The sequence below is a fragment of the Daldinia decipiens genome (assembly GCF_022478715.1).
Source record: "Daldinia decipiens strain CBS 113046 unplaced genomic scaffold F4813scaffold_11, whole genome shotgun sequence".
In the NCBI taxonomy this organism is placed as follows: domain Eukaryota; kingdom Fungi; phylum Ascomycota; class Sordariomycetes; order Xylariales; family Hypoxylaceae; genus Daldinia; species Daldinia decipiens.
In genome coordinates this window covers 551,563-578,441 of record NW_026054554.1, presented here as the reverse complement: position 1 = coordinate 578,441, position 26,879 = coordinate 551,563, and the positions used below count along the sequence as shown (strand labels likewise).

Sequence of the window (26,879 nt, the reverse complement as noted above, 5' to 3'; positions counted from 1 at the left end):
CTGGCTGGCTGGCTGGTCGGCTACTCTAGGTAACAGTAAGGAAATAAACTGCCGACTGCTGGGTGTTGTTGGAGGGTGATAGGAGAGCGGTTCTTAGTCGTACTTGTGGATCTTTTTTCTTCTTTTTCTTCTCTCTCTCTCTCTCTCTCTCTCTCTCTCTCTCTCTCTCTCTCTCTCTCTCTCTGGATGAGTGAGAACCGTGTTAGTATCCCGTGGTGACGGGTGTAAGTACCTAAGTAAGCAAGGCACGACTAACCTTTTGCCCATCTCATCACCTCTCACGCCCTCCCCCCCTCCTTTCCCACCTGCTCACTCTTCTCCTCCTCCCGTCCAATACTCGACATCGCCAACCGCGTTCTCGATGCCCCTGCGCCGCACGCGCAGGCGCACAAACCGCACCGCGAACAGCCGGCAAGGCAGGTCCTCCATCTCGTCCGAGACGCCCTCGGCCGCCACCACCTTGAGCGAGTCCCAGAACTCGTCGTCGGACGGGTCCAGGCTGTCGGCGTCGCGGCACGGGAACGAGTACACGGGCTCGGGTGTCGGAGCCGGAGCTGTCGCTGCTCGGCTGGATGGATCTGTAGTTGATGGTGCTGGTGCGGGAGAAGATGGCGCGGCCTGTTGGGGGGGGGGGGGGGGGGGGGGGGGGGGGGGGGGTGGGGGGGGCGGGGGGGGGGGGGGGGGGGGGGGGGGGGGGGGGGGGGGGTTGCTGGGTTGCTGGGAGGTCGACATCGTGGCGGGTTGTAACAATGGGGGCTTGATGCGAGGTTCTTGAAAGAAAGAAAGAAATAAAGAAAGGGGTAACTAGTGAAAGGGGTATGTATGTATGTATGTCTTGGGAACGATGACTACCTATCTATCTGGCTTTTGCCTTTTACCTTGGTCTGGTATCAAGGAACAAGACAGACGCCGAACCCTCTTCTTAGCCGACGGTGAGTGAGAATGCCCCCTATTCCCTATTCAATGAGGTCTAGACTCTTATGGATTGTTCGTTGAATAATTGTTTGTATTTCTCAAGTCACAATAAGCCTAACTAGATAGGTAGGTAGTCATTCTCAAAACCTCGAGGTGTCTGACCTATCTAAGGCCCAAGGGTAATAATAAGTAATACTTAACCCTCTTTGTGAAAAGCAACTCAAGACATACCTGATGCTATCACGAATAGGCGGTATCCAATGTATTTCGTGTAGGCGTGACATCCATAACACTTATAAACCTAATTCTACTATCTATCCCCCGCGTGTTCCCGCCCCGGCTCCTCCCGTGCTTGGGAGCCAAGGCTGACGCCCAGTCATTTACAGGGGCTAGCTATTTCATGCAACTAATTTAGTTTCGACGTCAATTTCTAACAAGATCCTTATTAAACATCTCCAGTACATATTATAAAGGCGCTTATTATATTTATTCCGACAACCACAACTTATATATCATAGAGAAAGGATGTGTGTTATCCAACTCCAAGCTATCTATAAGTAATTATGCTATTCTAGGGAGATGTTAGGTGCTTATATTACCTCCAAATCACTTGAAATCACTTGAGGCAACGGATCGATGATCAAGTCTTTCGTTTGGTTTCACTAATTTATTTATTCTAATTGGTGCTGAACGCTTCCAAGGTAGTCTAAGAAACTCTCGAGCGGCGGAGGCTCGAACGAACCACCGCTCCCTCTATCTACCCACAATAACCAGTGTCTATGAGTTCCTTCATCCCAAGAGTATTTCCCTACGAACTTGTCATATATAACACCGTTATAGGTTTGAGGATATATATCTAAGGCAGTTATGGGGTTGTTGGTATTGCGTTTAAGCACCGAAGACCTTGAGGCGGTCCTCGATGGGGAGCTGGTCCTTGGGGCCGGGCTCGCCGGCGCGACCGCCGAAGACGAGCTGGGCGTTGAGCTGCCAGTTGGCGGGGATGCCCCATTCGCTAGCGACCTTGGTGTCGATCAGAGGGTTGTAGTGCTGAAGGTTAGCACCGAGACCCTCGGCGGTGAAAGCGGTCCAGATGGCGAATTGGATCATGGCGTCCGACTGTAGCGCCCAGATGGGGAACTTGTCGCTGTATAGAGAGAACTGGGCCTGCATCTTGGAAACGACCTCCTGGTCCTCGAAGAATAGGACCTGTTTGTATTGTTAGTAACTCCCATAACTCCCGTCATGCTAACAGATTGGACGACGCCAAGAAGTGAGAGACTTACGGTTCCGGCACCAGCCTTGAATCCGCTCATACGTTGAGCCGTGTGTTCCCAGGCGTCAGCGGGGACGATGGGCTTGAGGATCTCGGTGGTGAGATCCCACAGCTTGTCGTGGTCGGCGCCGAAGAGAACGACAACGCGGTTGGACTGCGAGTTGAAAGATGAGGGGACCTCGAAGATGCTCTGCTTGACAATCTCCTCGATGCGCTCCTTGGAGATGGGTAGCTCCTTGTTAAGAGCGTAGTAGGTGCGGCGGTTCTTGATGAGGTCCAGGAAGGACTCGGCCTTAACAGGAGCGGCCATCTTAGGGGTAGTACTGAAGCGTGCCGAAGGTGTGTGGGTGTTTTTGGCTTGGGACTTGGGAGGTTGGCACTGGGAGGCGCTGGAGGTGAACAATGATCTCTGGGAACAAGTTGCTGCGAGAGTCTTGAGGGCTAGACTTGATGTTTTAGGTGTGGTGGCCGAGGTTGTGCTGAGTCTGGAGAAGGATAAAACTGCTGAGGTGACAATATGCGGGCGCATCGTGGTCTATTTATCTATTTATTATAAGGGAGAGTGGCTTCCCTACTCCCTACTTATATGTTTTGGGTAAGTGCTTTAGGTAAGTGCTTCAGGTAAGTGCTTCAGGCCAATATATGTTATGCTAATGATCTAAAACAGCAAGTCCGAGGCGTGCTAATGTGCTCCAATGTGCTAATTGACGTATGATGTGCTAATAGATACTAATGGAATGTACTAAAGGTCAAACGGCTGCATGAACAAAGAGGAAGGAAGTGTCCAGAAGCAACGCTATGGTGCTCCCAATATGTATATCCCTACCTCCTACCTCCTTAGCATGTGTCGAATGCCCCGCCGACGCAATCGAAATCCTATCACATAGTAAAAAAATCGACAGAGGGGTAGAGGTACATCCAATGTTGCTTACAAGGGTGTGAGGTATGGTACAATACATGTACATGCTATTGTATTACACACTATTGTATTACACACCACAGCATGTCAGATCGACCCCGCCAGAATTGGTTATTTCTACTTGATATTGCTGATTGCTCGAGGGAATGTTGGTATCAAATTGATGAGGTATAATCATGGGAAGGATAAAGTATACTTTGAGATATAACGTCAGTTAACTACCTAACCTAGGTAGTTACCTGTTAACTATAACTGCCTTTTATTATCTTATCGAGTATAACACCAAGAAAAGAGATAAACAAAAAATATGGTTAATGAATTTCTATGTAGGTATTTTACGAATCTACCAATAGGTATCCACTTCGGACATGCCTACATAGGTAAAATCCTTACTACGAATTTGTAGGTACTTACCCGTAGGAATTGTATTGTACTTAAGGTATGTATCGATGTAGTGTAGGTAGTGTATGTAGTGTAGCGTAGCGCATATAAGTGGGCGTTCGGTAGGCGCTGCGGGGTGGGGCCAACCTGCTGATGATACAAGACCGAACCCGAACTATCTCTGCTTACACATCTATTCATAATATTCTCTCACTGGTCTCGCTTTGATTTCCAAATCATTTGAAATCCATTTCTAACAAAGCTAGAGTCCTTTTAGAGTCAAGCACCGCCCATTTTCGAATCCATGCATCCCAGCCTCTTGTCTTCCCCTGTTGTTTGATTCGACAACAAATCGCGGTGCTGCGGATTTATTTTGTCCCATCTCATTTCTAGCAAAACTTACTACTCCCCCCCTCTTTTTATTTGTTTGCTTCCGTTCTTTTCTTAGTAAAGTGTGAGGCTCTTTTCTTATAATGTGCTGCAGCCAAAAAAAAAAAGAAAGGAAAAAAAACAATGTTTCACCTGATTTTACCCCGCGCTTCATTTAAAGTCGATTATTAGCCGCCTTCGCGCGTTCGGCACTCGCTTAACGTCGCAACTTGTGTAAGACATTGGCTATCGGCGCTTAATTCCATACTACTCAGCTTGTTTTATCTCCATTGCTCCTGTCGCTAAGGTAATATATTCTTAATATCTGCTAGGCCCCGTCGGCGTCTCGGCGGTGCGTGCGGCCGCAAACATCGTGGTCTAAGTACGATTCATGCGGCAGTGTTGTTAACCCATAGGCACACGATTCGGCATTGACACGCCAAAGCACAAATGTATTTTCTGTAATACGGCCCGTATATTAACACAACATAGTACCTGGTTAATATACACCTTGAAGATTGCCGCTTACTTAGCCGAGCAATCACTTTTGAAGAGCCTATCCGAGATGCATCAGCATGTCAGGAGGCTTCTTTTTAAACGCCTAATCGCGGCGTGTCAGGAAGCACAGCAACCCCACGTCCAACGGCATGGCACGAGACATAACCGGTTTCCGAATCGGGTAATTTTCCTTGCCTCTGACCTATCCCACGCCGAGTTGGCTCTTACTAATACCCGCTGTGCATTGAAGCTCTTATGAGGCTACACATCGATCGAATCGTGACAAGTTGAATGTTCCTAGTTACTCGGTATCGTGATTCATTCATATTTATTTATATACCTAGTTCGACTCTATGTACAGTTTAATTCTCCACGGGCCAAAAAAAACGTATCGTGTAAAGCATCGCTTTATCTTGCAGCTTTTACCTACATATCGAGGTCCTAGCATCCTCTCATGCAGACTCCCAAGCCGCCAAGCTGTCAACTAGTAAAGAAATGCCCTCCATGTAAATCGAACCTGACCAACCCAGTCTTGCCCAGCTTGCGCAAACGCCCAGCCTCTAGGCATTTTATAACACCGCATGCTATGAACAATAAAAACAGACTTTTGTAGACCTCCAGATTTTATGGGACCTCCCGAGCGACCATAAGTCTATCCCTATTATAAGCTCATCCCCCCCCAAGTCTACCAATAGAGCCAATGGAGTCATTGTCATTACCACGTCTCGGTAATGTACTGTCCGACGTCTCTCTTCAACTCCCAGAATTTCTTTGCCTCGTCATACTTCAAGTTGCCCTTCTTCACGGCCACTTTAATAAGCGCCTCCTCGACACCTTCGCCCATGCCCTTGGAGCTACCGCAAACGAAGACGCGTCCGTCAACCGAGTTGATGATGGACCATACAAGATCTGCTTGGTGGCTGACCTCATCCTGGACGTAACGACTCTCGCCGCGTCGGCTCTGTACAACCTTCTTCACTCTATCCTCGTGGACACCCCACTCCCCACCGTATAGCTCATCCACGAGAGAATCTCGGACGCCCTGAAGTACCCATACCTTGTTGGCACAGTTAGCATTCTTTAGGCGGTGCTGAACAAAGCCGCGGAACGGCGCGATGCCGACGCCAGCCCCAATAAGGAGCATCGGACCATCAGACACGAATTCCTTGGCTAGCGGGTTCGCCATAAGCCCCTTGAACATCGGGACGTACAGCTGAGGAGCGCTTTCCCCTGCGCGTTGGAGCTCCAAAAATTTGCGGCATTGGCGTTCGAAGAAGCCAGAACCGACACCCGTTCGGTAGCCCGCCCGCCAGTCAGGCGTCTCTTGAATGGTGACGGCTAACTCAATAAGGCGGTGCTGCTTTCCATCACGAATCCCATAGGACTCATGGGGGTCATTAGAAAGGGAGTAAAATCGTGGCATCAACTGCTGGAGCACCGAGAACAACAAATCTAGAGGTGGCTTAGCAGAAGGAAAAGCACTCAAAATCTGAGCAAGAGAGATGTGCGGGCCAGTACGGAAGTCGCAAAAGACTCCCTGTCCCTGGCCCGAGCAGAGGAACATGAGGATCTTCTTCTCGTTGGGGTCGAGAGCGTGCTCAGCTAGAACTCGCAAAAGAGACTTGGTGGGTGGGTAGGACTGGATATCGGAGCACCACGTAAGCAAATCCCGCCGGGTGGTAACCAACTCGCGGGCCTGATCCTCGCCCCAGACAGTGGGCCATCGGCCACGAGTAGTACGTAGCAGGACGGGCTTATCCCGCAAGTAACGCGGAACTAAAAGCAAGTCGAAAACCTGATCCACAGCAGCCGTATCGTTTGGCGCAGAGACACCAATGGCACCTCCGACCTTGAAGTCTACGCCTTCTCCGTGGGGATAGTCGGTAATGTCAAGATCGAAGTGATACGTGCGTTTCTCGGCTCCAGGCCGCGTCAATTTACGGGTGCTGTGAATTTTGGCAGGGAAGACATTGAAAGGATGGTGCGGCTGGACGAAGGAAGGGGGTTGTATCGAAGTATCGAGATTCTCGAGGCTGAGGTTTTGGAGTTTGGTCTCGATGGTGGGAGAGTTGGCTTGGCTGCTGAAAGACACAGCCGAGTCGGTTGGCGATGGAGGGCCCGAGACACGTCGAATGGACTGAAGGAAAGTGATCTGCTCCGGCATGTCCGCAACCTTAATTAAGACAGTAGGTATCTCATCAATCTTCAAGCCCAAAGAGCGAAAGGCATCATTGTCGGGAAGCGGGACTCGTTCGTACTCGATTCCCTGCTCTTTGTTCTGTGCATTCATGCAACAACCGCCACCACAGCATCGATTAAGCAATTGCTGTGTAGATTCGCCTGTGATTCTCTGCACGTCTGCCGGGCTCTGCGCAATTAGTCTGGTCGAGGCACGCCGCCTTCGGGGAGGCTCCTCTGGTACCTGAAGCTCATCTTGATCTTCAGAGTCCTCAGAATACGTAAGAGACGGCGCAATAGAAGGAGCGCGAATCTCCTCCTCGGACACGTAGTCGGACGTCGAGTCGACTAGCTGTTCGACTCCAACCGACATAGTCACCGAATTATATCAATCCCGTAAAGCTTTTCCAAGAGGACTACCCGTCGATTAAATTGGCTGCAACCAGAGGAAAAAGCACAATTATGACAGATAGAACTAACTATCTTGATGTCGTTTGTTGTTTGTCGGTAAATTGTTTAGTGGGGGAGGGGTTAATTGGAGATGATCGTCTTTTTTTCTTTCTTTTCCTCTTTACGCGTCGTGTTTGCCGAGGAATTATCGACGTCCGTTCTTTTGGAGAATATTTTTTAGGGTGTCTCTCAAAGCAAGTGGAAGACGTGGAGGCTCCCAGAGGTGTGGTGATATTTAAATGCACCACGAGGAACAGAAAAGTCACCTTCTGTTTTATAATTATATCGAGGTTGGTAGCCAACCAGATTAACAATGTGAATAGCGAACAGCAAACAGTAGGAAAAGACAGACTCGTAATCGAACCGTGAAAAGGGGTAGAAAAGGAGAGTTGTACGATAATATCGTGACACTAAATATCGTGACACTAATAAGGTCGTTTGTGAAATTAGACCGGTTAGTAAGTAAATTTCTTTAGAAGGCGTCGATCTGTGATATTTCAATCTTTTTGTTGAAGTGGTAATGACAGGGGGGATCCCAAGGGGAAAGAAGGGGCAAAAGCGGAAAACCCTATCAGATGGTCAGATTGGCACCTGCAGCAATTAAAGGTGGGACGGTAAATGCTGTATGTAAATGCTAGGTTATAAGCTCTTGCCGATTGCTTGTTAATAGAGCTGCCAAGATGGCCGGGCTTCTTTGATACTGTGTACTTAGCTTAGTACTTTGCGAAGTCGCACAAGCTGACAGACTAACAGGATAAACCTGTCAGACTCCAGTGTCACTGTCAATTGTTTACCTGTTTATCTGTCTATCGGTCTATCAATTGCTAATTCGCGGTAGGCTTTGCCCTGTGAGTTACCAAGTTAAATACATATTGATAATACATGTAGGTTAGTTACTTGTTTGTAGGTACCTAAACTATCTGTTATTCTTATGTCAGGTTATGCCTTCGTATTCTATTGCTTATTTGTCTATTATCCATTATCACTAATCTACCCAGCTGCCCAGCTATCTACCTCGGGTATTACTTACCAATCATGCCTAAACCTTCCCTCCTTGTTGGGTTGACATGCTTACATAGCGTCACGATGGCGACGACGAACAACGATAAATGATAGGAGAGGGGGGAATGGTATAGCGGCAATGCTCACCAACTTCTTTTTCTCGCGGCAGTATGATGTCTTGCTCTCTCGCTCAATTATTAAAGCAATTAGGTACTTTTCTGGTTGGTTCGTCGAGAATTGCACAATATTTCATCACTTGATCATCTGGCTCAATGGCATTGGTCTGAATCTGCTGCTGCCCGCTACCCCGGATCGTCTTCCTCCAAAAAATCGGGGCCTTCTTACACCGAAATATGCGAAATATGCGAATACGGTGTTATGATTCGACATGATCTAGCCTATATATGTAGTTTTCTTCCTCGGCTGCAATCCAAGCCAAAATAAGTGTAACACTGGCTGAGAGGCTTGGTGGAGTTTGGCAATTGAACCCGACGGGGCCTACGGGCGCACTCACTCTGCCGACTGAAAACAGCTTCTCCGTGCCAAGTACATACATTAGGTACATACATATGTACCTACATACGATACTAACCTGTTATGGTGTATGTACCTAGTCACGTAATCTCGTAATCCTGGACAATGTTTTTCTCTTTCGATGGATGCTTTAAATAGGTGCAACTAAATATCGCCAAGTTATATTAATTGACATATAGGAAACCGCTAACGCTTCTCTATAAATCGGTGAAACGATGCAATTGCAAACAGTGACGATAGGTATTTACATTTTGATCTATTAATATAATGGGGCTGTTGCACAGTCCTGCGTTTACACGGTTCTGGAAGCACAGTGCCTTTTTACTGTGAGATAACCGATACAAGCGATATGGGGAGCACAACATTGCCCAGGCGCTTTGAAGGATTGGGGGATCGGGGGATCGGGGGATCGGGCGGGCAGTAATCTAATCAATCAAACAACTAACCACAGCACAGAGCACAAACTCTTTATCAATCTGATCTACGTGTCTTGCCGATATCGGATTTTACAGTTGACGTAATCCACTTTTTCTTCTTTTTCTAATGATTAAGGTTAGGTTAGTATGTAATGTCTTAAGCAGCTTCGATCAGATAAGAATTACCTCATATCCAATTCCCCGGAAATGAAGCCAAGTACCGAGAAAGAAAAAAAAATACTCCGTTAGGTAGTCATACCTAGGACCCGGCACTTGACCTGGGTTCGCATTGAGGCTCAATACATATAATCAATTAATCGATAGCGTCTTTTCAGGTGAGACGACATGATCGCTTTGCTCCGTTTCGAAACGTTCCATCTATCGTACCATGCCCCTGGATTCGCCCACTGTTTCTACACCGCGAGTCGAGGCCGAGGCTGACATGGAAACTTCGATATTCCGCGTTTTTTCTTTTCTTTTTTCCTTTGCATTTCTCGCTTAATGAAAATATCCCTGGCCTCAACAATTCCGGATGCATTGGCTGCCGGTCACGCCACGACTGAGCACTGCAGTTGCAACATGCATAACCTCATATCATAAGCCTGACGAGAAATCCACTTGTCAGCCCTGTCCCAATCATCGGGGGACTTTTGATCTGATAAGATTCCCGCAGATCATTGGCAAGCGTGTGTATTTGCTTTGGGAAACGCTTCATCGTCCACCATGTGGCATTGCTCCATACCTATACATCACAACCGTAGTAGCTAAACTGGAGAATTTGTTTTCTCGAAGAAGAGTCCTAAGCCACTGGTTCTATTTGTATGACGCTAGAATCATGACGAAGCTTACATTCGTATATCCCCAACTAAACCCTCAGGCTAGCAGACGCCCGTTCACATGCCTCGAAGTCGTAGAAGTCGACCCAAAATGTTGGTTCATTATCTACCGGTAGAACGGAACATAATTCTATGTGCAACAAGGTCCTATGCTTTTTCGGGGCCTTAACACGGTGCTCATACCTGGGTTAATTCGTATACCCCGATGCACTAGGTGGTCTATTTTCGAAGGGAAAGGGGCTTGTCCCTATATTCTTGCACTATCGAAATAATTTACAGTTTACAGGACTACCTATCCACGGTTGTAGAGGTTTTTTGACTTGGACGAGTCCAAGTATTAATGGCCGATATGCCTAAATGGAATTAGACCAGTTATGAGATGTCATCTCGTCTAACTTTCGGTGTCTATTACAGGTAGGCTTACAGGTAGATATTCTATCTACATTGCGTCACTCCCTTTTTGAGAGTCCCAGGACAACTGCCTCAGGTATGGGCATACGCCAGTTTAAGTATGTCTTCGGTATGCCCGAGTCTTGCGAGTTATCGATGGGTTTGGGTCTGAGAGGAGAGACCTAACCTAGTGACGTTGTCGCTTGCGCGTTCAGGTTATCTCACAAAGTTTAAATGTTTATATGTCAGCATCTCTTAATATTTGCGTGTCATAGCTGGATTCTATGGTTGCAATCATTATTCTAATAATGGCGAAGAACCGGATTCAAGTTGCAATTGTAGGAGGCGGTATTGCTGGCCTTGCCCTCGCAGCGGGCTTGGTTAAGAAACGGCATATTGATGTTCATGTCTATGAGTCGGTCTCGGCTTACAAAGATATTGGTGCGGGCCTGGCCCTTCATCTTAATGCCATTAAGGCAATGGCACTTATCGGACCTGAAGTAAGACAGGCGTACTCTGATATGGCTCTGTCTATGGGCGACGAGGATCAAGAGATGGCAACCGAGGTAATCCTAGGACAGGGGCCACATAAAGGCCAGCTGGTAGCGGAACTTGGTAGGGCGAAGGGAAGAAAGACAGTCAGTCGAGCTGATTTACTGGAGGGCTTTCTAGCACTAATTCCAAAGGAAACCATCAGCTTTGGTAAGAAACTCGTCGATGTTAAAGAGCGAGTCTCTAGCAAGCCTAATGTCCACCTGACCTTCCAAGACGGAACCGAGGTCGAGGTTGATTGTCTCCTAGGGGCAGACGGAGTACACAGTGTGACCCGTAGCTACCTTCTCGGGGCAGACCATCCCGCTACGTCGCCCAAAAACCACGACGGGTGGCAGATCTACCGGACTATGGTGCCGACTGATGAGGCGAGGAAGCAGATTAACCCCAAGTGGACCACGAATGTTCCCATTATCCTCGGACCAAGAGGCCACATCAACTGCATCCCATTAAATAAGAACACACGTCTGAGCGCCGGCGTCGCTGTGCGTGGTGCCTTCTTCTCGACGATCGACGGCCGTGCCCCACCGCTCGACCCAGCCTTGTACGCCGACTACAGCGAAGAGGCCCAGCAGATAGTGCAGATGGTAGCCAAGGACACAAGTTCATCCTGGACGATAGCAGACCATGACCACGCGCCATACTACGCGCGAGGCCGTGTCGCTATGCTCGGCGACGCAGCGCACACCTCGATGCCGTTCGCCGGCAATGGTGCAGCCCAAGCTCTCGAAGACGCGGCCGTGCTCGATTACCTCCTCGCTCACGTCGAGCGTCCGGGGCAGGTCGAGCATGCTCTTCGAGCCTTCGACGAAGTTCGGAGGCCGCGGAGCCAGGCGGTTGTGGATCTCGCGCGCAAGTTTGGACGGGTGTATGCGTATGCTGAGGACGGCATGCACGGGGATCCGGCGAGGATGATGAAGTTTTTTAGCGAGATGGCGGCTTTTACGAACGAGTTTGATGTTAAGGGGCAGAATGAGGCGGCCCTAAAGGCGTTTGTGAGATTGGATATGGCTAATGGGGAGACCGGTGGGAGGACGAACGGAGTTCTGAAGAACTAAGACTTGTTACAGGGAGGTAAGGTTATTGACACTAGACATTCTTTCATGATTTATTTGGTTCTAAGCAACATAGGCTTTTACAATATATTCAAATATGCAAGGTCTTGTCGTCGCCCTCTTACCTTATGGTGAGATAGGTAATTGTAATGATACATACAAACATAAGAAAGCTTAGGAGTACATAGAACTGCCATCTATCTAGACGCATGTTCGATGTGTTCTAATTATGATACTACCTACTTATATGAGCACCAGTATAGAAAGGAACCTAAGGTATGTCTAATATATTGTTCATGTTAAAAAGAAGTATTATCTCATTTGGGTACCTAGAGAGTGTCGAGTAGTATAATTGTTCTCCTTTTTCTACATCAAAGTAGCCCTAGAACATGGGCGGAAAACAAACTAGAATTCCCGAATAATACCAGGTAGTCGTACAATGCATAGGTAATGAACAATATCTCTAATGACCAGCATGTTCATTTTTTTTATCTAACCATATATCTAAATGTTCCAATGCTCTATTATTTTTTATACAACTCGACACGATATACGAATAAGCTACACACACACACACACACATATATATATATATATATATACCCATTAACCTGTTTCCTATTATTTCGAATTAACCATCCCCCCAACCCAACCTACCATATCCCCCTAAGTCGCCGGCGCAAACCTCTCCCCCGCATCCGCCAGGCCCCTGAGCTTGAACGTGCGCAGCGACGTGATAGATTGCATGGAGACGTGTCCGCGAGTATGGGTATGGTCGTGACCCGCAACGCTCCTCGCGCTGGACCTCGATGTAGACCGGACGCGCGAGTTTGTAGCAGACGTGGCAGACACGGACCTAGACAGAGACGCCGGCGCGTCGCTGCGCGGACGCCGCGTGTTTAGCTGTCCCATCGCGGAGCTTAGCGCCGCGTGGGCGTTGGTCTTGGGCTGGCCGGGCACGGGCTGCGTGGGGTGGCCGCCGATCACGGGGTAGTGCGGCAGGTGTTGCGGCTGCTCGGGATGTGGAGATAGGTGTGGCGTGTGATGGGTTATGGAAGAGCTCTGGCGGCTGTGGAGAGCTCGGGATTGGTTAAGCTTGCTGAGGAGCATCTCGGCTGAGGACGACATGCTATTATTAGAGGGGCGGCGGACCAGGGATGTAGAACGGCTGGATCCACGGCTGGACGGGGGAGTGGGGAGTCTGGTAGCGTGGCCGGATAGGTCTTTGACGCTGAGGCCTGTCATCAGGGCGCTCATTTCGGGAGTGTCTGCTGGCGGCGTATGGAGACCGGTATGTCCTAGGGCGGACCTCTGTAGTTCTTCGAAGCTCATAGGCATCGGAGGCATCTTGCTGAGCCTACGAATTGCTTTATTGTTCTTCTCTACAAAACTGTTCATTGCCAGCAAAGAACCTGCGTTATCCCGCATTGCGGCTGCGCTCGCGTCTCCCGAGCTCCTCCCTCGGGCCTGGTGTATGGCGTTTAGCGTGAGAGGTTGCTTCGGCATGCTTGGCTGGAATTCGATTTGTGCCGAGCCCAAGGTTGCTCGTACTTGAGACATGACGCTGTCGAAATCGACGTTCTGGTTGGGATTAGCACGGGACACGTAGTACGATGAATGCTGTCCCGCCGTGAGAACATCAGCGGCGGCTTTGTGTGCCATAATAAACAAACTTCCATCCCAAATACACCGTCGCACGAGAGCCCATCGGGTTCTGGCCGGGTTGCGCTCGAGCTCTGGCCTGTAGACTGAGCACTGGGCAAGTTGAGCATAGAAGATCCCTAGACGGCGTGAGATTCGCTCAAGGATCTGGAGAAGGAAGGTCGACAGAGCCGTGAGACGGTTGGCATCGAAATCCGGGTCCTGCATCTTGTCGGACGAGCTATATGTGCTCGCAATACTGTCAAAAGCGTCCATGCCAATGCCTATTTCTTGGCGGAGATCCTCTAGCAATTCTATGTCTAGCTCTACACTCTTGGCTGCGTAAGCGAAGACACCACGCTCGTGGAAACGGAGGGCATCTGAGGTGCCGCAGATGAACTGGCCAACAAGTGCTACTTCGTTGGTACACTGTATAGCATCCGAACTAGTATTCGCACGTGCGACAGCTCCCAGCACGTCTGGTAGTTGGATGTTTGCTCCAGAACCACCCGCGTTGGCGTTGGCGTTGGCGAGACTGAATGAGAGCTTGAGTACCAGTTCTTGCAGCTTCGCGCCGAACAGGGCGGTAAAACCCCCTTGTAGTAATCTGCTCTGGTAGCCATAAAAGGTGCGAATGGCGATGATGTTGGGTAGGTCTTCACGGAGCCAGATATTGGAAGACCCAGATGGGTCGTAAGCCGAGGATGATTTTAGTGAAGCACCCTGGATTTCGTACATCTCTATCTGATGTGCTACCAGCGTTTCAACCGTGGTACGTAGATAACCTGCCCACAGATCATACAGAGCAGATATTTCTTCCTCGCCACCTTGGTAGTCGGGTTTTGGTGTTAGGTGTCCGACGAAATACTTGGTCAAGAGACTGGAAACTTCAGGATTGTTGGTATGAGCTAGATTGTCAAAGGACTTGGAACAGTCTACGCCAGCATTGGACTTAATCATTTGTATGCCTCCTGGGTGCATAGGGCCAAAGTCTGTGACGTCGTATACGCTCTCGTGAACTCCAATCCACATACGCGATCCCGGCCTATGGCCAGTATGTTGAGCGAGTTGAGATAATGGGATTGTTGGTAGGTTGCAAGGGAGGGGCTTAGGGGTCATGAAAACGTCGAGCATGAATCGTCTCTCCGCGAAGGCTTTATTGATGATAAGGTCGACATTTTCCATAGTTGCTGTGCAGTGAGTATAGATTGCTTTGCGGATTCCGTTCATCACAGAATCAAAGACAGCAACAGAGCCGCACACGTAGAGGTACCCGCCTAAACCTCCCTGCTTTTTCGACATGACGAGATCCGATATAGGGGCACCTTGCTCAACGATTAGTGTATCGATGTAGCGAGGAGGGATATGCCTCTCAACCAGGTCGTGTGTGTGCGGGTCGTAAGCGAGGCCGCGGGAATCCCTCGAGAAGGCTACATGAACTTCCATAAAACCCGCATTCACGTACTCTCTCAGCTCATCCTCAAAGCAAAATTTCTCGCGCGACTGAACACCCAAGTATAAGTGATTCTTGCCCCCAGACAAGCCACTGGTATTCAGGCGATATTGCCAGAAGCTTCGGAATGGGGCGATTCCGCTGCCACCGGCGAAGAACGCACAGGGAGCCATGTTATCCAAAGGCAGATGGAAAGCCAGAGGCCGGGATACGCCGACAAGAATCTCGTCGTCAGATACCATATCGTCTGATGGGGGGTGGGGGTTAAAGAAGCCACTTGAGACGCCAGCACGATTTATGTCATCTTGCTTGGAAAATGTAGAGCAAAGTTTGTACTCGGCACGCGAGATGGCCAAGTCAACGGTACTTGGGAGAAGCTCGTCTGTATAGCTGGCTATAGAGTATGTGCGAGGCACTTCGACCGGGATGAGATCGGCCAGCCATGAAAGGTTGTCGAGGTTGAATGCCTTATCCCATATTTGCGCTGGAGTATCCATAAGCGCGCCCTGCAGTAAATCACCTAGCGAGCCTCGGACGGGCCATTCGTCAGTGGCCAAGACTTGAAGGACGGTGTTCGAGGAAGCAGCAACGAGGCCATGTATCTTTAGGGCGAGCTCTTTAGTAATGGGTGCTAGATGACCTCGACGAAGTATATCAGCTACAGTCAGTTTCTTTGCTGTTGTTCTTCTAACAGACGCTAGATGCTGCTCGAATCGAGACCATGTCCCGGTAACATCGACCGGATCGTCGATACGAGTCTCCAATCCTAAAGCGGCGGCAACCTTAGCACATTCTTCCCAGCTGTTAAGGGGCATGACTGCGAGACGGTCTCCAGCCATGAAAGTTATTCCCGTATCTTGGATATCTAGAGTTACCAAGGCAATTGATCTCGTGGAGTCAGAGTCGACATGGGATCGGTTGAGGACTCTGGTCACATAACGGCATTCTTCAAAGGTACCTCTCATCTGATGTGGCTCGACCGGCAGACTCCCACCTACATATCACACACAGCGTTAGCTTCTGGGACGGAAATCTCTTTCTGCGTGTATCTGTGACTTACGATATGGTTCAAGACGTTCTTTCATAGCATCTGAGAACTGCTTGTGGGTTTCCTCCCATGGACGCGACGCATCTGCAGCACCAGATAGGCCGTTCGTTTCGGTACGTCCTGTCTTCGCAGCGATCTCTAGAATACCAAAGACTTTGTAACGATGAGTGCCCATGAAACCCCGCTCGCCTGTGTATGCCTCGATAATGCCGTCCAACACACCCATCAGTCGTGGGTCGCCAGACTGCTGGACGAATTCGGGGATGCGGTAGTGATACTCAATGGCAGCAATAAAGGCTCGAAGGTTAGAAGGAAGCCAGGCCCTCAGATGTACGCCCTCTGCACCGAGGAAGGATGTGTACCTATTAATAATTAGAAGCTGTACCCCTTTATTATAAATTGAAAGGTGTGGGAATAAGTATTGAGACCAGTTATCCCAGTAGCAATGCTACCCCTGGAGTCTTTCTCTCATGACTGTCTAACTTACTTCTTCCGTCCTAGAAATGCATCCATTACCAGATATGGAGGAAATTGTAAACCTGAAGAAGCTGGACATCTTCTGGATAAAGGCGCAGAAAATTTGGCCCAACGAACCCACTGATGAACCGGGACATAGTTCTCTCCCGAGTTCGGGTTAACATTGATAGAATGAAAAGCATTAGGCATCCGTTCTAGAATTTCCTTTAGTCGAATCATCTCACGAAGAAGTCCTTCTACGTTCCTGTTCATGACGTGCTCTTGACACGCAGCAATTGCGTCTGGGCCATGTTGGAAGGACGCTGTGAAGATCAATATTTGAACGGAAAATGGATAGGATGCTATGCTTACCTGACGTGTCAGCGCAACCTTTCAGGAAAGCTACCTCGGCTTTCTCGCCAAACATAGGCCAACGAAGATCTATATTCTCAGAGCGTGCAATATAGGGATAGGTCGAGGTAGGATCTCGGATCTTGATGTTGTAAGAGGACTGGTCGGGGAAGGTAAGATGAGGGAGAGTCCGGCCCATGCGTCGTGAGATCTGGTAATACGGCAAAGCTACACACCGCGGGATACCAACCAACTCCTCACCAAACTCATCGCCCATTGGGACGTTGGGCCTCTTCTTCTTAGTACGCGTAGAAGTAATACCGTCGCTACCATCATACTTTTCTTCGAAGCGATAAATTGAGCATATCACTATGGAGTTCAATGTCAGTATTCATAGAGTATAGAGGGGATAGGGGTATGTGTAATGAAGAATAATCCACGAGCATATGGCAAAATCGTGCTAGTTTTGCGGTGTCTAAAGAAAGCAAGGGGTCAAGGGGCAACAAGCTACTATAACGCATACTTACTCCCTAAAGCTACTAGAGCTGCCCACAACGCTTGGTCCGGGATCACCTCTTTGGTTCCTTCGACGAGGGGAAGCGCTGCAACGGATTCTTGGACACGCCCTCTTGCAACGCAACCGGGCATACGCTCGCAGAGATCGGCCCATACCCGGCCGGGAGTCCTTGCTAATGCGCCGGCGGCCTCTTCGTAGTCCGGTGGGCAGAACCCGTGCTCTGCGCTGAGATAGCCATCTAACCAACCAGTTTTTGGGCCGATCTCCTCTGCTCTTAGCATAACCTGCCTTGCTGGCGCGCCTAACGCTACGGCTAGTAAATCTTGCTCTCGAACGTTGAAGGCATCGAGCTCTGCTTGAGTCTTTACCGCGTCAATTTCCTGGACCGATGGAATGTTTGTATAAAGCAACTGATTTATCGATTTGCGTTCTCTACATAGGCCATTTTTAGCTGTTGTAAGTCAGTCAGTCTATTCTCGAATTCATACCTCATCCGGAGCCATTCCCCGGCATCGACGCCCCGCGGAATCTATTGCCATTAGCTGGTTATCGACGACTTTAGGCTTACAACTTAACGTACATTAAAGGCTGCATGAAGGTCTACTGGTTGGCTATATCCTGAAAAGGCGCAACCCCGAGGTCCCATTCGACTATTACTTCTGCTTCTGCTTGAATCTGCATGTCCGACAGGACATCTTCCTCCAACGGAGCCAGATACTGGACACGAGTATTCTGACATGACTATGATATTAGTAATGTGGATATAAAACTTGTAGGTATCTTGATCCGGACTAAGTTTTGAACGATCGTAAGGCCGCCAGGGCAAAGACAAAAACACTACCAGGACAGACTGAATAGAGAACGGCTATTATTTTCTCGCGGAAGAGAATATTAAGCACCAAGTGTGTAGTTGAAGCAAAGATACAATGGGATTCAATGGAATTTCCGTAGACTTAACAAAATCTAGACTTTGACCTGAGTGGAGACATTATACTGGCTAGAGCCACCAGTAAGAAGCTTGATAACTTGACGATACCTGGTAAGAGGTAATGTATTATTAGCGGTGGTGATGTCAATATCACATAATAAGATAAACCGAGATCATCTCCGTGTGACGCGTAATCTCCTATACTCTAGCGAGACGATGCCATCAGTTAAGGACCAGCCGAAGCGAAACATGCCAAGATAGAAGGAGCTTTTATGGGTTGAGAACTTGGATAAAACTTGGCGTCCTATTGCTTAAAAAATTCTAGTCTTTACTGGAGAACGATATAGATCTGGGATTTGGGAGGACGTGAGCAGCACAGCACATTTTATTTGAATCTTGCGGTGGTTTAGCTGTAGCTGCCATTCCATCAATGTCCTGAGATTCTGCCATACGACAAGACTCGCGGCTTAAAGCTCCTAATCCAACTTCGTCGCGGATAGGCTGTTCGCAGCCTCTTCCAATGTTCGAGCTCAAGGATGACAACATAATTCAAGGTCGATAAAGCCGCAGGTATGTTAGCGATGTCTTGATCAACTGACCTACTAAAGAACTGTATACGGTGTTAGGCACTTCACCTGGCCCTCGATTATACAGCCTAGCCCCTCCCAACTCTCTAGGTCAGAGGATACCGAGTTTGAAATGAAAGAGGTTTGAAGACGGGCGGATGTACTTCTAGAAGTTGAATATTCCGTACCAAGGCGCGGATCCTTCGTTTAAAAAGAATTAAGGCCAATTACAAGGGTCAAAAACGCATGCTGTTTACTCCATTAATTAATGAAACAGTGCCAGCCTCATTAAAGAGCCCCATTACCTAATGATTAATGGCATTTCTATTCTTATTATTGGCTTGTTCTAGAGCTAGTACTATTACATATTGCACATGGTACCTGAAATGTTTCGCGTCGTAAATAGGTAATCTTCTCGTCTTCGCTAACACATCAAGAAGGGCACCGTGTAATAAGACTTGTAATAAACTTAAATGTTTACGTTATTCTGTATGAATATGGCAACGCCAAGGGTTTAATACATAAAATCTAGAAAAAGTTGGATACCTACCTCAAGGTATAACAGGTATGTAACTACATATGCTATTATTAGCACCAGTTTGCCCCTTTCAGATGTTTTTGTTGAAATACTGCTCCGTAACCTAGTGGCGATTTCGTGCATCAAGCCGCTTTGATGAAACGATAGGCAACTTTTTATATCTGTTTTAAATGCCTGAAATATTTATCCATTAAATTCTTGTAACTTGCCGTGGCTGTCGTGATATTTCCAACATATCACGCAAGACGTCGTTTGGTGTTTAGCGTTACTTAGAATATTGCTACGAGGCTTTGCTCTTTAGAATATACAACATCTTATAACTATCGAGACAAATAGGAGTTCGTGTCAGATTAATTTAATGACCATATAGGCCGGGGTATCATATGCTTTATCTATGTATCTTAAGTTTTCCATCTATGGCGTTTTACTCTTCTTTGGTAGAGGGCGCTCGGCTTCGGATCTGCTATCCGCATCCTTCTTCCTCTTCTTTCCCTCGAGCAATTCTCGCTTCTCTTGTTTCCGCGCTTCCTTATCTAATTTTCCGATAACTTTGCTTTCCTGGCCGCATGGCCAATTTTCAAAAGCCGCCGCTTCTTGCGCTTCTGTCCATTCCTGCGGCAGCAATGCGAAGACGAGATATGAAGTATGCGTCTTGATCTCGGGTTCTGTCCGATGAATCACTCTCCCTATCATCCAGGGTTTAACCGATCGAGCATTTTCGGCTTCATTGCCTAGCATAGATGTTTTATTGCTATCGATAGGATTGCTATCGACCGTCGCCTCGTCATCTTCACCCATCTCAACATCGTCGTCACGAGATTGACCGCGGAAATTCTTGATTCGACCTTCGACTTCCTGTAACTTGGCGATAGCCTCTGCAACGTTTGCTGCTGTCTGGCTCGCATTTCGATCCCCCGCGGGTAAGTTTAACCCAATCCGCTCTCGCATGACATTTATCCTTTTATGTGCAACTTCAACCATTTCGATTTCCATCCAACCTAAGCGGCGCATGACGTCAATGGTCCTAGTAACTTGTTCAATGCACGGGGAGAAAGTGCAAAGATAGGCAGTCCGATCCGGACGAAGCGGGGATTTCCATTCAGATCCAGTATCTTGAAGATCATCTAGTCCGCTGCTTGAGAGTTGAGAGGGTGTTGGTCTGCTTCTCGCTAGATGGGGAAGTGCCTTCCAAGGTGCTGGTAGGTCGAGGAAGACGCATTCAGCTCCGGGACTTTCGCCGTCGACAAGAAAGCCATCATTATAGACATCTCTGTGGGTAATCTGAACGATTCCATCTAAGCGATGATCCTCAATTTCCTTTTGCATCTTCTGATATCGATCTTGGTGAAACTCGAAACTGAAAACTTTGCCCTTCGCATCGTCTGCGCCTTTGGGGTAACCATTATAAACGGCCCTGGCGGAAGCGTGCGTAAAACTACCGCTCCCCGCTCCAGCCTCGATTATTTTCATACCAGGACGAGCGCGGATCCGGTGAAGAATGTAGCTGTAGTCAGGTGTATATACTACTTGAGTTCGATGTGGTAAACTCGTTGTCCATAACTCAGGGGTAGGAGGTAGAATGTGGACGAAACCACTTGGTGCCGTCTTGACGTCCTTGGCCGCCGCTGTGCTCGATACAACATCCTCTGTACTATTATCTAGCCTTTCGCCATTTGCGCTGCTTTCAAGTTTCAGCTTTCTACCTCTAGAGCCGGTGTCCACGACCGAGGCGCGTATCTGCGAACCCCAAGGCTTATCGAGTAAAGTTGAATATGGAAATGAGCCAAATCGCGTATTTAAAACTGGCCCTTCAACATATCCGTCAGTTGTACCAGAAGCTTCTCTTAAGTAAATAGGCTGAATGCTATCTCGAGATAGATGAGCTAGAACCAATGTATTTAATGTCGTCCGAGGGCCAGGATCGAGAAATGGGGAGACAGCCGACATATTAATGTAATTCGTTCCGAGTATGCAGTATCAACTAGCTCGCAATCGACAAAAATGAGGTGTTGAGGCTGCGTATATGAAAGAATTGAATGAATATACCATGTATTTATCGAGGCTAAGAAAAAAAAACCCCTGGGTAAGGCTGGGATGGAGGGGCACTTTTGGTAATCGATAACGTTATCTACTACCTACTTTGAGGCATGAGATGGAGGGGTAGCGGAACCTAGAATCCCGATAATTTGCAAGGCTGCGTATTTCGTAAAGGAAGGTGCTCTATAACACAGGTTAGGTATCTATCATGTGGTGAAGTACCTACCTAACCTACGAGGGCTTAATTTAGCTGCGGCATTGTGGCATGTTAGGTACTTTTCTGCGGTGCCAACCCAAATTGCGACATTGTCTTTTGTATAGCTGACTCCAAATTATTTATGACAAGCCCCCTTCCCTCCTCCCCCTTTGCTCCTACTCTCATGTATGTTCATCTTGATGAACTTCCTCTTCTTTAGAGTATCTAGGCGGCATCTATTTAATACTCGCACATCCCAATACTTACCACGTAGAGGTTTTGCGACACACCCCATCATGTCTTCCACGATCCGGGTTCATAACTCTCTAAAGCCAGGAGGACCAGTACCTTTTGTTCCAATTGAGAAGGGAAAAGTCTCCTGGTATGCCTGCGGCCCGACTGTTTACGACCAGAGCCATTTAGGTCATGCGCGCAATTATGTCTCGACCGATATTATACGACGTATCCTGTTGCATTACTTTGGATTCGACGTCAAGTTCGTTATGAACTTTACAGATGTAGACGATAAGGTGCGAATATCATCTAGTTATCAAGGATAAAAATACACCACTAACTCTATAGTTATAAGATTATAATAAAAGCCCGGAGACAACGCTTGCTCGACCTCGAGAAACAAAAGAACTACACAGACGCCGAGACCATAGAATTAGCGAAAGCTGCGTTCCGAGAATATGCGAAGAGCAATCTCCCTAAGCTTCTCGAAGGCGAGGGTGAGCTAGATGTCAACAACTATATTCCGAGAAGAGATGCAGCGTATGGAAATGTATTGGCAGGGGGTACTCTGACAGGAGAAGGCAAGCCGGGAGACATCGAGGCAAAGCTGAAGATGCACATAAGTAATATGACCACCGCGGTCATTGCTATCGGTGGTAACCAGGTATTCGGGGGTGCCGACGAGATCTTGCTGCCGTATCTGGATTCCCTATATAAGGAAACCATTGATACGAGCGATCAGTCAATCTTCACCGATCTAACCCAGTTTATGGAGGGGGAATTTACTGACGATATGGATGCTCTAAACGTACTTCGTCCTGATGTGGTCACGCGAGTTACCGAATATGTGCCCCAAATCGCTAAATTCGTCGAAAAGGTTGTCGAGAAGGGTTATGCGTACGAAGCTGAGGGGTCCGTCTACTTCGATATTGCAGCATTTGAGAAGGCGGGAAATACATATGCAAGACTACGACCGGATAGTCGCAATGACAAGGCGTTACAAGAAGAAGGCGAGGGCTCCTTATCTAAGAGCCTCGGCGGGAAGAAGAGTGCCGGTGATTTTGCACTGTGGAAGAAGTCTAAGCCAGGTGAACCGTACTGGCCAAGCAAATGGGGCAATGGACGACCAGGGTGGCATATTGAATGCTCAGTAATGGCATCCGATGTCCTAGGTTCACGTATGGACCTCCATAGTGGTGGTATCGATCTGGCATTCCCGCATCACGACAATGAACTGGCCCAAAGCGAGGCGTATTTCTGCGAGCACGGTCATGAGCATACCTGGGTCAACTACTTCCTGCACATGGGCCACTTATCGATCTCTGGGTCGAAAATGTCCAAATCCCTCAAGAATTTCGAGACAATCAAGGATGCGTTGGCATCAACATATACAGCACGGTCAATGCGCATAGTATTCCTTCTCGGCCGATGGAACGACGGTGTTGAAATATCACCGGATATGAGAATCCAAGCCGACAGCTGGGAAAGCCTGGTCAATGTAAGCTGTATAGTAGTTCCTCCATTGCAAATGCCTACTAATACCACCAGAACTTTTTCACGAACACAAAATCGCTTCTAGCTGAGGCAGCCGGCTCTTCGACGACTGTAGACGGCGGTGTGAAGGCACTTTCGATTGATGATAAATCTCAAGAAGGCTTGCGAGCCGATTTAGAACAAGCCAAGAAAGACGTCGAAGAAGCATTTTCTAACTCTTTTGATACGCCACAAGTCTTACGAGCAATAGCGGAAGTGATTAGAAAAGCCAACGTTCATATTAACACCCAAAAGTCCGATGTGGACCTGCCAGCAGTTGAAGCAATTGCAAGGTGGATCACCAAGATAGTTGGTATCCTTGGTCTCGATGCGAACGCGAGCCCTCCTTATGAAGGTCTCGGCTGGGTTTCTGCTGCCGCGGCGACTAATCAAGATCCGACAACGGCCGTACAGCCATATAAGACCGTATATGAGACCGTCTATTCTGACGTGCGGGCTCTGAAGCTCCCTTCCTCCGAAACTATCACCAATCTTTTCTCTCAATCACCAGATCTACAGTTTGACTCTTTAGCTGGTGCTGGAACCAGAGACCCAGAGCAATTGGCATTGCCATATCTACGGGCAGTGGCGAAGCTACGCGATGAGCTCCGGCGTCTGGCTCCGACAGCATCACCAGAAGTGAAGAAGTCAATCCTAACCCTAAGCGACCGGGTGCGAGATTTTGATCTCACCAATCTTGGAGTCTACTTAGACGATCGACCGGATCAGCCGTCATTGATAAAATTTGTTCCCGCAGCTGAGTTGATCGCAGCAAGAGAGGAAAAGGCAGCCAAGGAAGCAGAGAAAGCACGTGCGAAGGAAGAAGCAAGAATTGCTAGAGAAAAAGCCGAAGAAGAAAAATGGGAAAAGGCAAAAGTGGCGCCGGAGGAGATGTTTAAGAGTGACGATCGGTATAGTGAATGGGATGCCGAAGGATTACCTACGAAGATGAAGGACGGTAGTGAAGTTGCTAAGAGCCAATTGAAAAAGTTGAAGAAGGACTGGGATAGGCAAAAGAAGGCACACGGAGAATACAAGGCTAAGTTTGGAGGGGGTGCAGCGTAAGTCGTGAGCGATCTATCTACATAACTAGACAGATGGCATTAAAAGATACCAGGTTTTGGGTTGCGTTAGTTATTACCTATAAACTATCATATATTCTTTCTATAGGCATAAAAGCAGTTCCATTTATCTATTTTAGTCTCGTTCACTCATGATACATAGCTGTATTTACATCCATAATTTCACAAGCTTCATGATCTCGGATGGACCAATAAAACGAGCTAGATTCCCCATGTCCGAACCCCTGACTTTCTCGACCCAGCGGTTGCGAACAAGCTTTGCCAAGCCGGGTATCGGCTTGGCATCCTAGCTTAAGCACCCTGTCGCTTTCAACCACACATGTGCTTCCAAGTTACATCGTACGTCCTAGTTGCAAATAAATCCAGCATCTCTGGATCCGACGCTAGCCCTCTCGAGCCCACCTCTTATGGCATAATGGTCGTACGTAAGTTCAGCGGGTAACAGCTTCACGACGAAACCAGCATGATGTCAATGGTGGTGGCTGGATTACGAAGCCCCCCTTTCGATACGCAGAGTAAGGATATCCAGTGATTCCAACCCTCGCATGTTGGATACTAGATACTAACTCGGTCCACCGCCAACCCTGAGGATTGCTTGACATCGTGACCTTGTTGGAATCGTTTCAGACTTCATCCTTGCGTCCAATGGGTTTAGGTGAAGTTAGCATGTGCTACCTAGGTGCTACCTAGGTAAGCCCGAGGTCGATGCCGGTACCTAACTCTACCATTATTTATTGGTGGATGAGGGGTGAGGATAAGCATTTGGCTTGGGAAATAAAATTACCTGAACCAAGTCACTTTACTCAGCAACATGCGTTTGCGTTGGAATTCAAAGCTATTGCTTGTTGAGCTATTATTATCCAAGATACATTATCCAAGATACATAAACAAGAGCTTTACAAGGTATTACTATCCTTGGCGGTATGCATATATAAGGTGTGACATATTATCTGCTCATGTTGGAATACAGGCAAATCACATCGCAGGAATGGCTAGAGACGGTCTACTCCGCCTTTCCGTTATACCGGCATACCCCCGTATTTGTTACAACAAAGGCGGAGGTGTAGTAGTTAGTTTGTTCTCTTCTGTCCATTACGTGTTGCAGCCCCAGCCCCTAATGCGTGTGCCGGTCGAGCCGATCAGGTTTCAGCAGCGTCTTCGGTCCACTTGAAGATGTCATCGCTAACTAAGTTTGTAATGAGGTAGCCTATGATGAAGCTACCTACTCCATTAGGTAGGTTAGCTATGTGTATCTATCTATCTATATAAGCATGTGTCATCCATCTTTCATTGAGTTTTGATTCTTAGCTGGACAACTTAACTCAACAATTTGAAGAATAAACAAGACGAATAAACCATTTTAACGACAATTTTATCAATATAACCTAGCAACCATGTTCGGATTTGGTATGTTCAGTGCTAAGAAGCTACCCACCGCCATGTGTTGTAAAGCTAATTGCAACCAGACGACGCCAAGAACGCCCGTGACGAGGTCTACGACGGCCAGCCTCACGAGTCGAAGCTGTCCCACGAGTTCATCGGCGGCGCCGCCTCCTTCGAGGCCATGAAGCTCTTCGAGGACCGCCAACGCAAAGAGGGTAAGCTACCGCAACATCACGCAAGCATCTACAATTAGAACTTGGAATACATCCACTAGTAAAACATTTACCTAACCTCGACCCCTTCACAGGCCAGCCAGTCAGCCACGCCTTCGCCAAGGAGCTCCTCGCCGGCATCGCGGGTGCCGAGGTCGACAAGCTCATCGAGACGAAGGGTCTAGACTTTGTAGACCGCGAGAAGGCCAAGCACCACGCTAAGAAGCAAGCTGAGGAGTTGTATGACAGCCAGTACGGCGACCAGGACCAGTACGACCCGTAAGTAGTCTCGCCCGGTGCTTTTCGTCAGGCATAAAGACGTAAGTAGAATATAATGCTGACGTTTTTGGGGCTACGTAGGAACAATAGCAACCGCCACCCCTCGATGGACTACTAGATCTGAGAATATCACCTTGGTTCGTGTGCGGGCACTGGGAATCGGCATGTAGCTAGATGGATAGCTATGAATGAATGGAATGAAATCAATATGAATAAATACTTGCCGAGGAGATTGAGTGTGAAGAGTGCTGTAGACTTTGCTCATAGCGAGTGTCTCCATTCTAGAATTCTTCTATTTAGAGTAGCTCCCTGCTAGGGTAACGGCTAGTTCCTGATCAAGAGAGGAATTGCTCTAGAAATCTTTTTTTTTCTTCAACCGCCATGTCTTGAATGGTTAATTATATGTGCTTTATAGTTATGTGTTGTATATATGACTTGGTTGACTGATTGAGCTTATGAGCAAGGGAAGAGCCTAGCTTTTATACGTGTTCTCGCTAAGGTGCCTCGTCCTATACCTCACAGCAAACCCTTGACTACCTAACCTATATGTTTGTCTGAAATTATCGTAACTCTGCATCCTAGATCAATATTCAAGCATGTTTTAGCAATCAAATAGTGCCACCTGTGAATTCATTATTTCAGAAAATTTACATACGC

General features: G+C 47.9%; 7 protein-coding genes across 7 annotated transcripts; 3 read left to right on the top strand and 4 right to left on the bottom strand.

Moving 5' to 3' along the window:
* Positions 1–1,355: 1,355 nt before the first annotated feature.
* On the bottom strand, positions 1,356–3,029 carry F4813DRAFT_355310 (Nitroreductase). Its single transcript, XM_049242850.1, has 2 exons — positions 2,199–3,029; positions 1,356–2,121 (listed from the first exon to the last, which is right to left on the bottom strand). The coding sequence occupies exons 1-2, from the start codon at positions 2,715–2,717 to the stop codon at positions 1,804–1,806; spliced, it is 837 nt and encodes a 278-aa protein (XP_049100950.1). The 5' UTR covers positions 2,718–3,029; the 3' UTR covers positions 1,356–1,803.
* A 1,990-nt stretch (positions 3,030–5,019) lies between these two features.
* F4813DRAFT_35110 (uncharacterized protein) lies at positions 5,020–7,353 on the bottom strand. The gene has a single exon (XM_049242373.1). The coding sequence runs from the start codon at positions 6,904–6,906 to the stop codon at positions 5,071–5,073; it is 1,836 nt and encodes a 611-aa protein (XP_049100949.1). The 5' UTR covers positions 6,907–7,353; the 3' UTR covers positions 5,020–5,070.
* A 3,116-nt stretch (positions 7,354–10,469) lies between these two features.
* Positions 10,470–11,771, top strand: F4813DRAFT_380066 (FAD/NAD(P)-binding domain-containing protein; the record flags this gene model as incomplete). The annotated part of the gene is made up of 1 exon (XM_049245528.1): positions 10,470–11,771. The coding sequence occupies one exon, from the start codon at positions 10,470–10,472 to the stop codon at positions 11,769–11,771; it is 1,302 nt and encodes a 433-aa protein (XP_049100948.1).
* A 253-nt stretch (positions 11,772–12,024) lies between these two features.
* Positions 12,025–17,973, bottom strand: F4813DRAFT_395444 (uncharacterized protein; the record flags this gene model as incomplete). Its single annotated transcript, XM_049247696.1, has 7 exons — positions 12,025–15,856; positions 15,923–16,272; positions 16,398–16,689; positions 16,739–17,086; positions 17,245–17,666; positions 17,723–17,763; positions 17,815–17,973. 7 exons carry the CDS (start codon positions 17,971–17,973, stop codon positions 12,435–12,437), a joined length of 5,034 nt encoding a protein of 1,677 aa, XP_049100947.1. The 3' UTR covers positions 12,025–12,434.
* Positions 17,974–19,460: 1,487 nt separating this feature from the next.
* On the bottom strand, positions 19,461–21,286 carry F4813DRAFT_355302 (tRNA methyltransferase complex GCD14 subunit). The gene has a single exon (XM_049242849.1). The coding sequence runs from the start codon at positions 21,211–21,213 to the stop codon at positions 19,681–19,683; it is 1,533 nt and encodes a 510-aa protein (XP_049100946.1). The 5' UTR covers positions 21,214–21,286; the 3' UTR covers positions 19,461–19,680.
* A 509-nt stretch (positions 21,287–21,795) lies between these two features.
* F4813DRAFT_388238 (tRNA synthetases class I (C) catalytic domain-containing protein) lies at positions 21,796–24,331 on the top strand (the record flags this gene model as incomplete). The annotated part of the gene is made up of 3 exons (XM_049246675.1): positions 21,796–22,029; positions 22,089–23,231; positions 23,282–24,331. The coding sequence occupies 3 exons, from the start codon at positions 21,796–21,798 to the stop codon at positions 24,329–24,331; spliced, it is 2,427 nt and encodes an 808-aa protein (XP_049100945.1).
* A 1,248-nt stretch (positions 24,332–25,579) lies between these two features.
* On the top strand, positions 25,580–26,645 carry F4813DRAFT_35042 (uncharacterized protein). The gene is made up of 4 exons (XM_049242305.1): positions 25,580–25,755; positions 25,815–25,946; positions 26,039–26,222; positions 26,304–26,645. The coding sequence occupies exons 1-4, from the start codon at positions 25,743–25,745 to the stop codon at positions 26,338–26,340; spliced, it is 366 nt and encodes a 121-aa protein (XP_049100944.1). The 5' UTR covers positions 25,580–25,742; the 3' UTR covers positions 26,341–26,645.
* Positions 26,646–26,879: the final 234 nt, after the last annotated feature.

What these genes read in the sequence shown, in the direction of transcription:
- F4813DRAFT_355310 (XM_049242850.1), bottom strand. Translation starts at nt 2,717, where the DNA reads ATGCGCCCGCATATTGTCACCTCAGCAGTTTTATCCTTCTCCAGACTC. An exon ending in TCAAGGCTGGTGCCGGAACC is followed by an intron (nt 2,122 to 2,198) that starts GTAAGTCTCTCA and finishes CAATACAAACAG; the next exon opens with GTCCTATTCTTCGAGGACCA.
- F4813DRAFT_35110 (XM_049242373.1), bottom strand. Translation starts at nt 6,906, where the DNA reads ATGTCGGTTGGAGTCGAACAGCTAGTCGACTCGACGTCCGACTACGTG.
- F4813DRAFT_355302 (XM_049242849.1), bottom strand. Translation starts at nt 21,213, where the DNA reads ATGTCGGCTGTCTCCCCATTTCTCGATCCTGGCCCTCGGACGACATTA.
- F4813DRAFT_35042 (XM_049242305.1), top strand. An exon ending in GGACCGCCAACGCAAAGAGG is followed by an intron (nt 25,947 to 26,038) that starts GTAAGCTACCGC and finishes ACCCCTTCACAG; the next exon opens with GCCAGCCAGTCAGCCACGCC. An exon ending in GACCAGGACCAGTACGACCC is followed by an intron (nt 26,223 to 26,303) that starts GTAAGTAGTCTC and finishes GGGGCTACGTAG; the next exon opens with GAACAATAGCAACCGCCACC.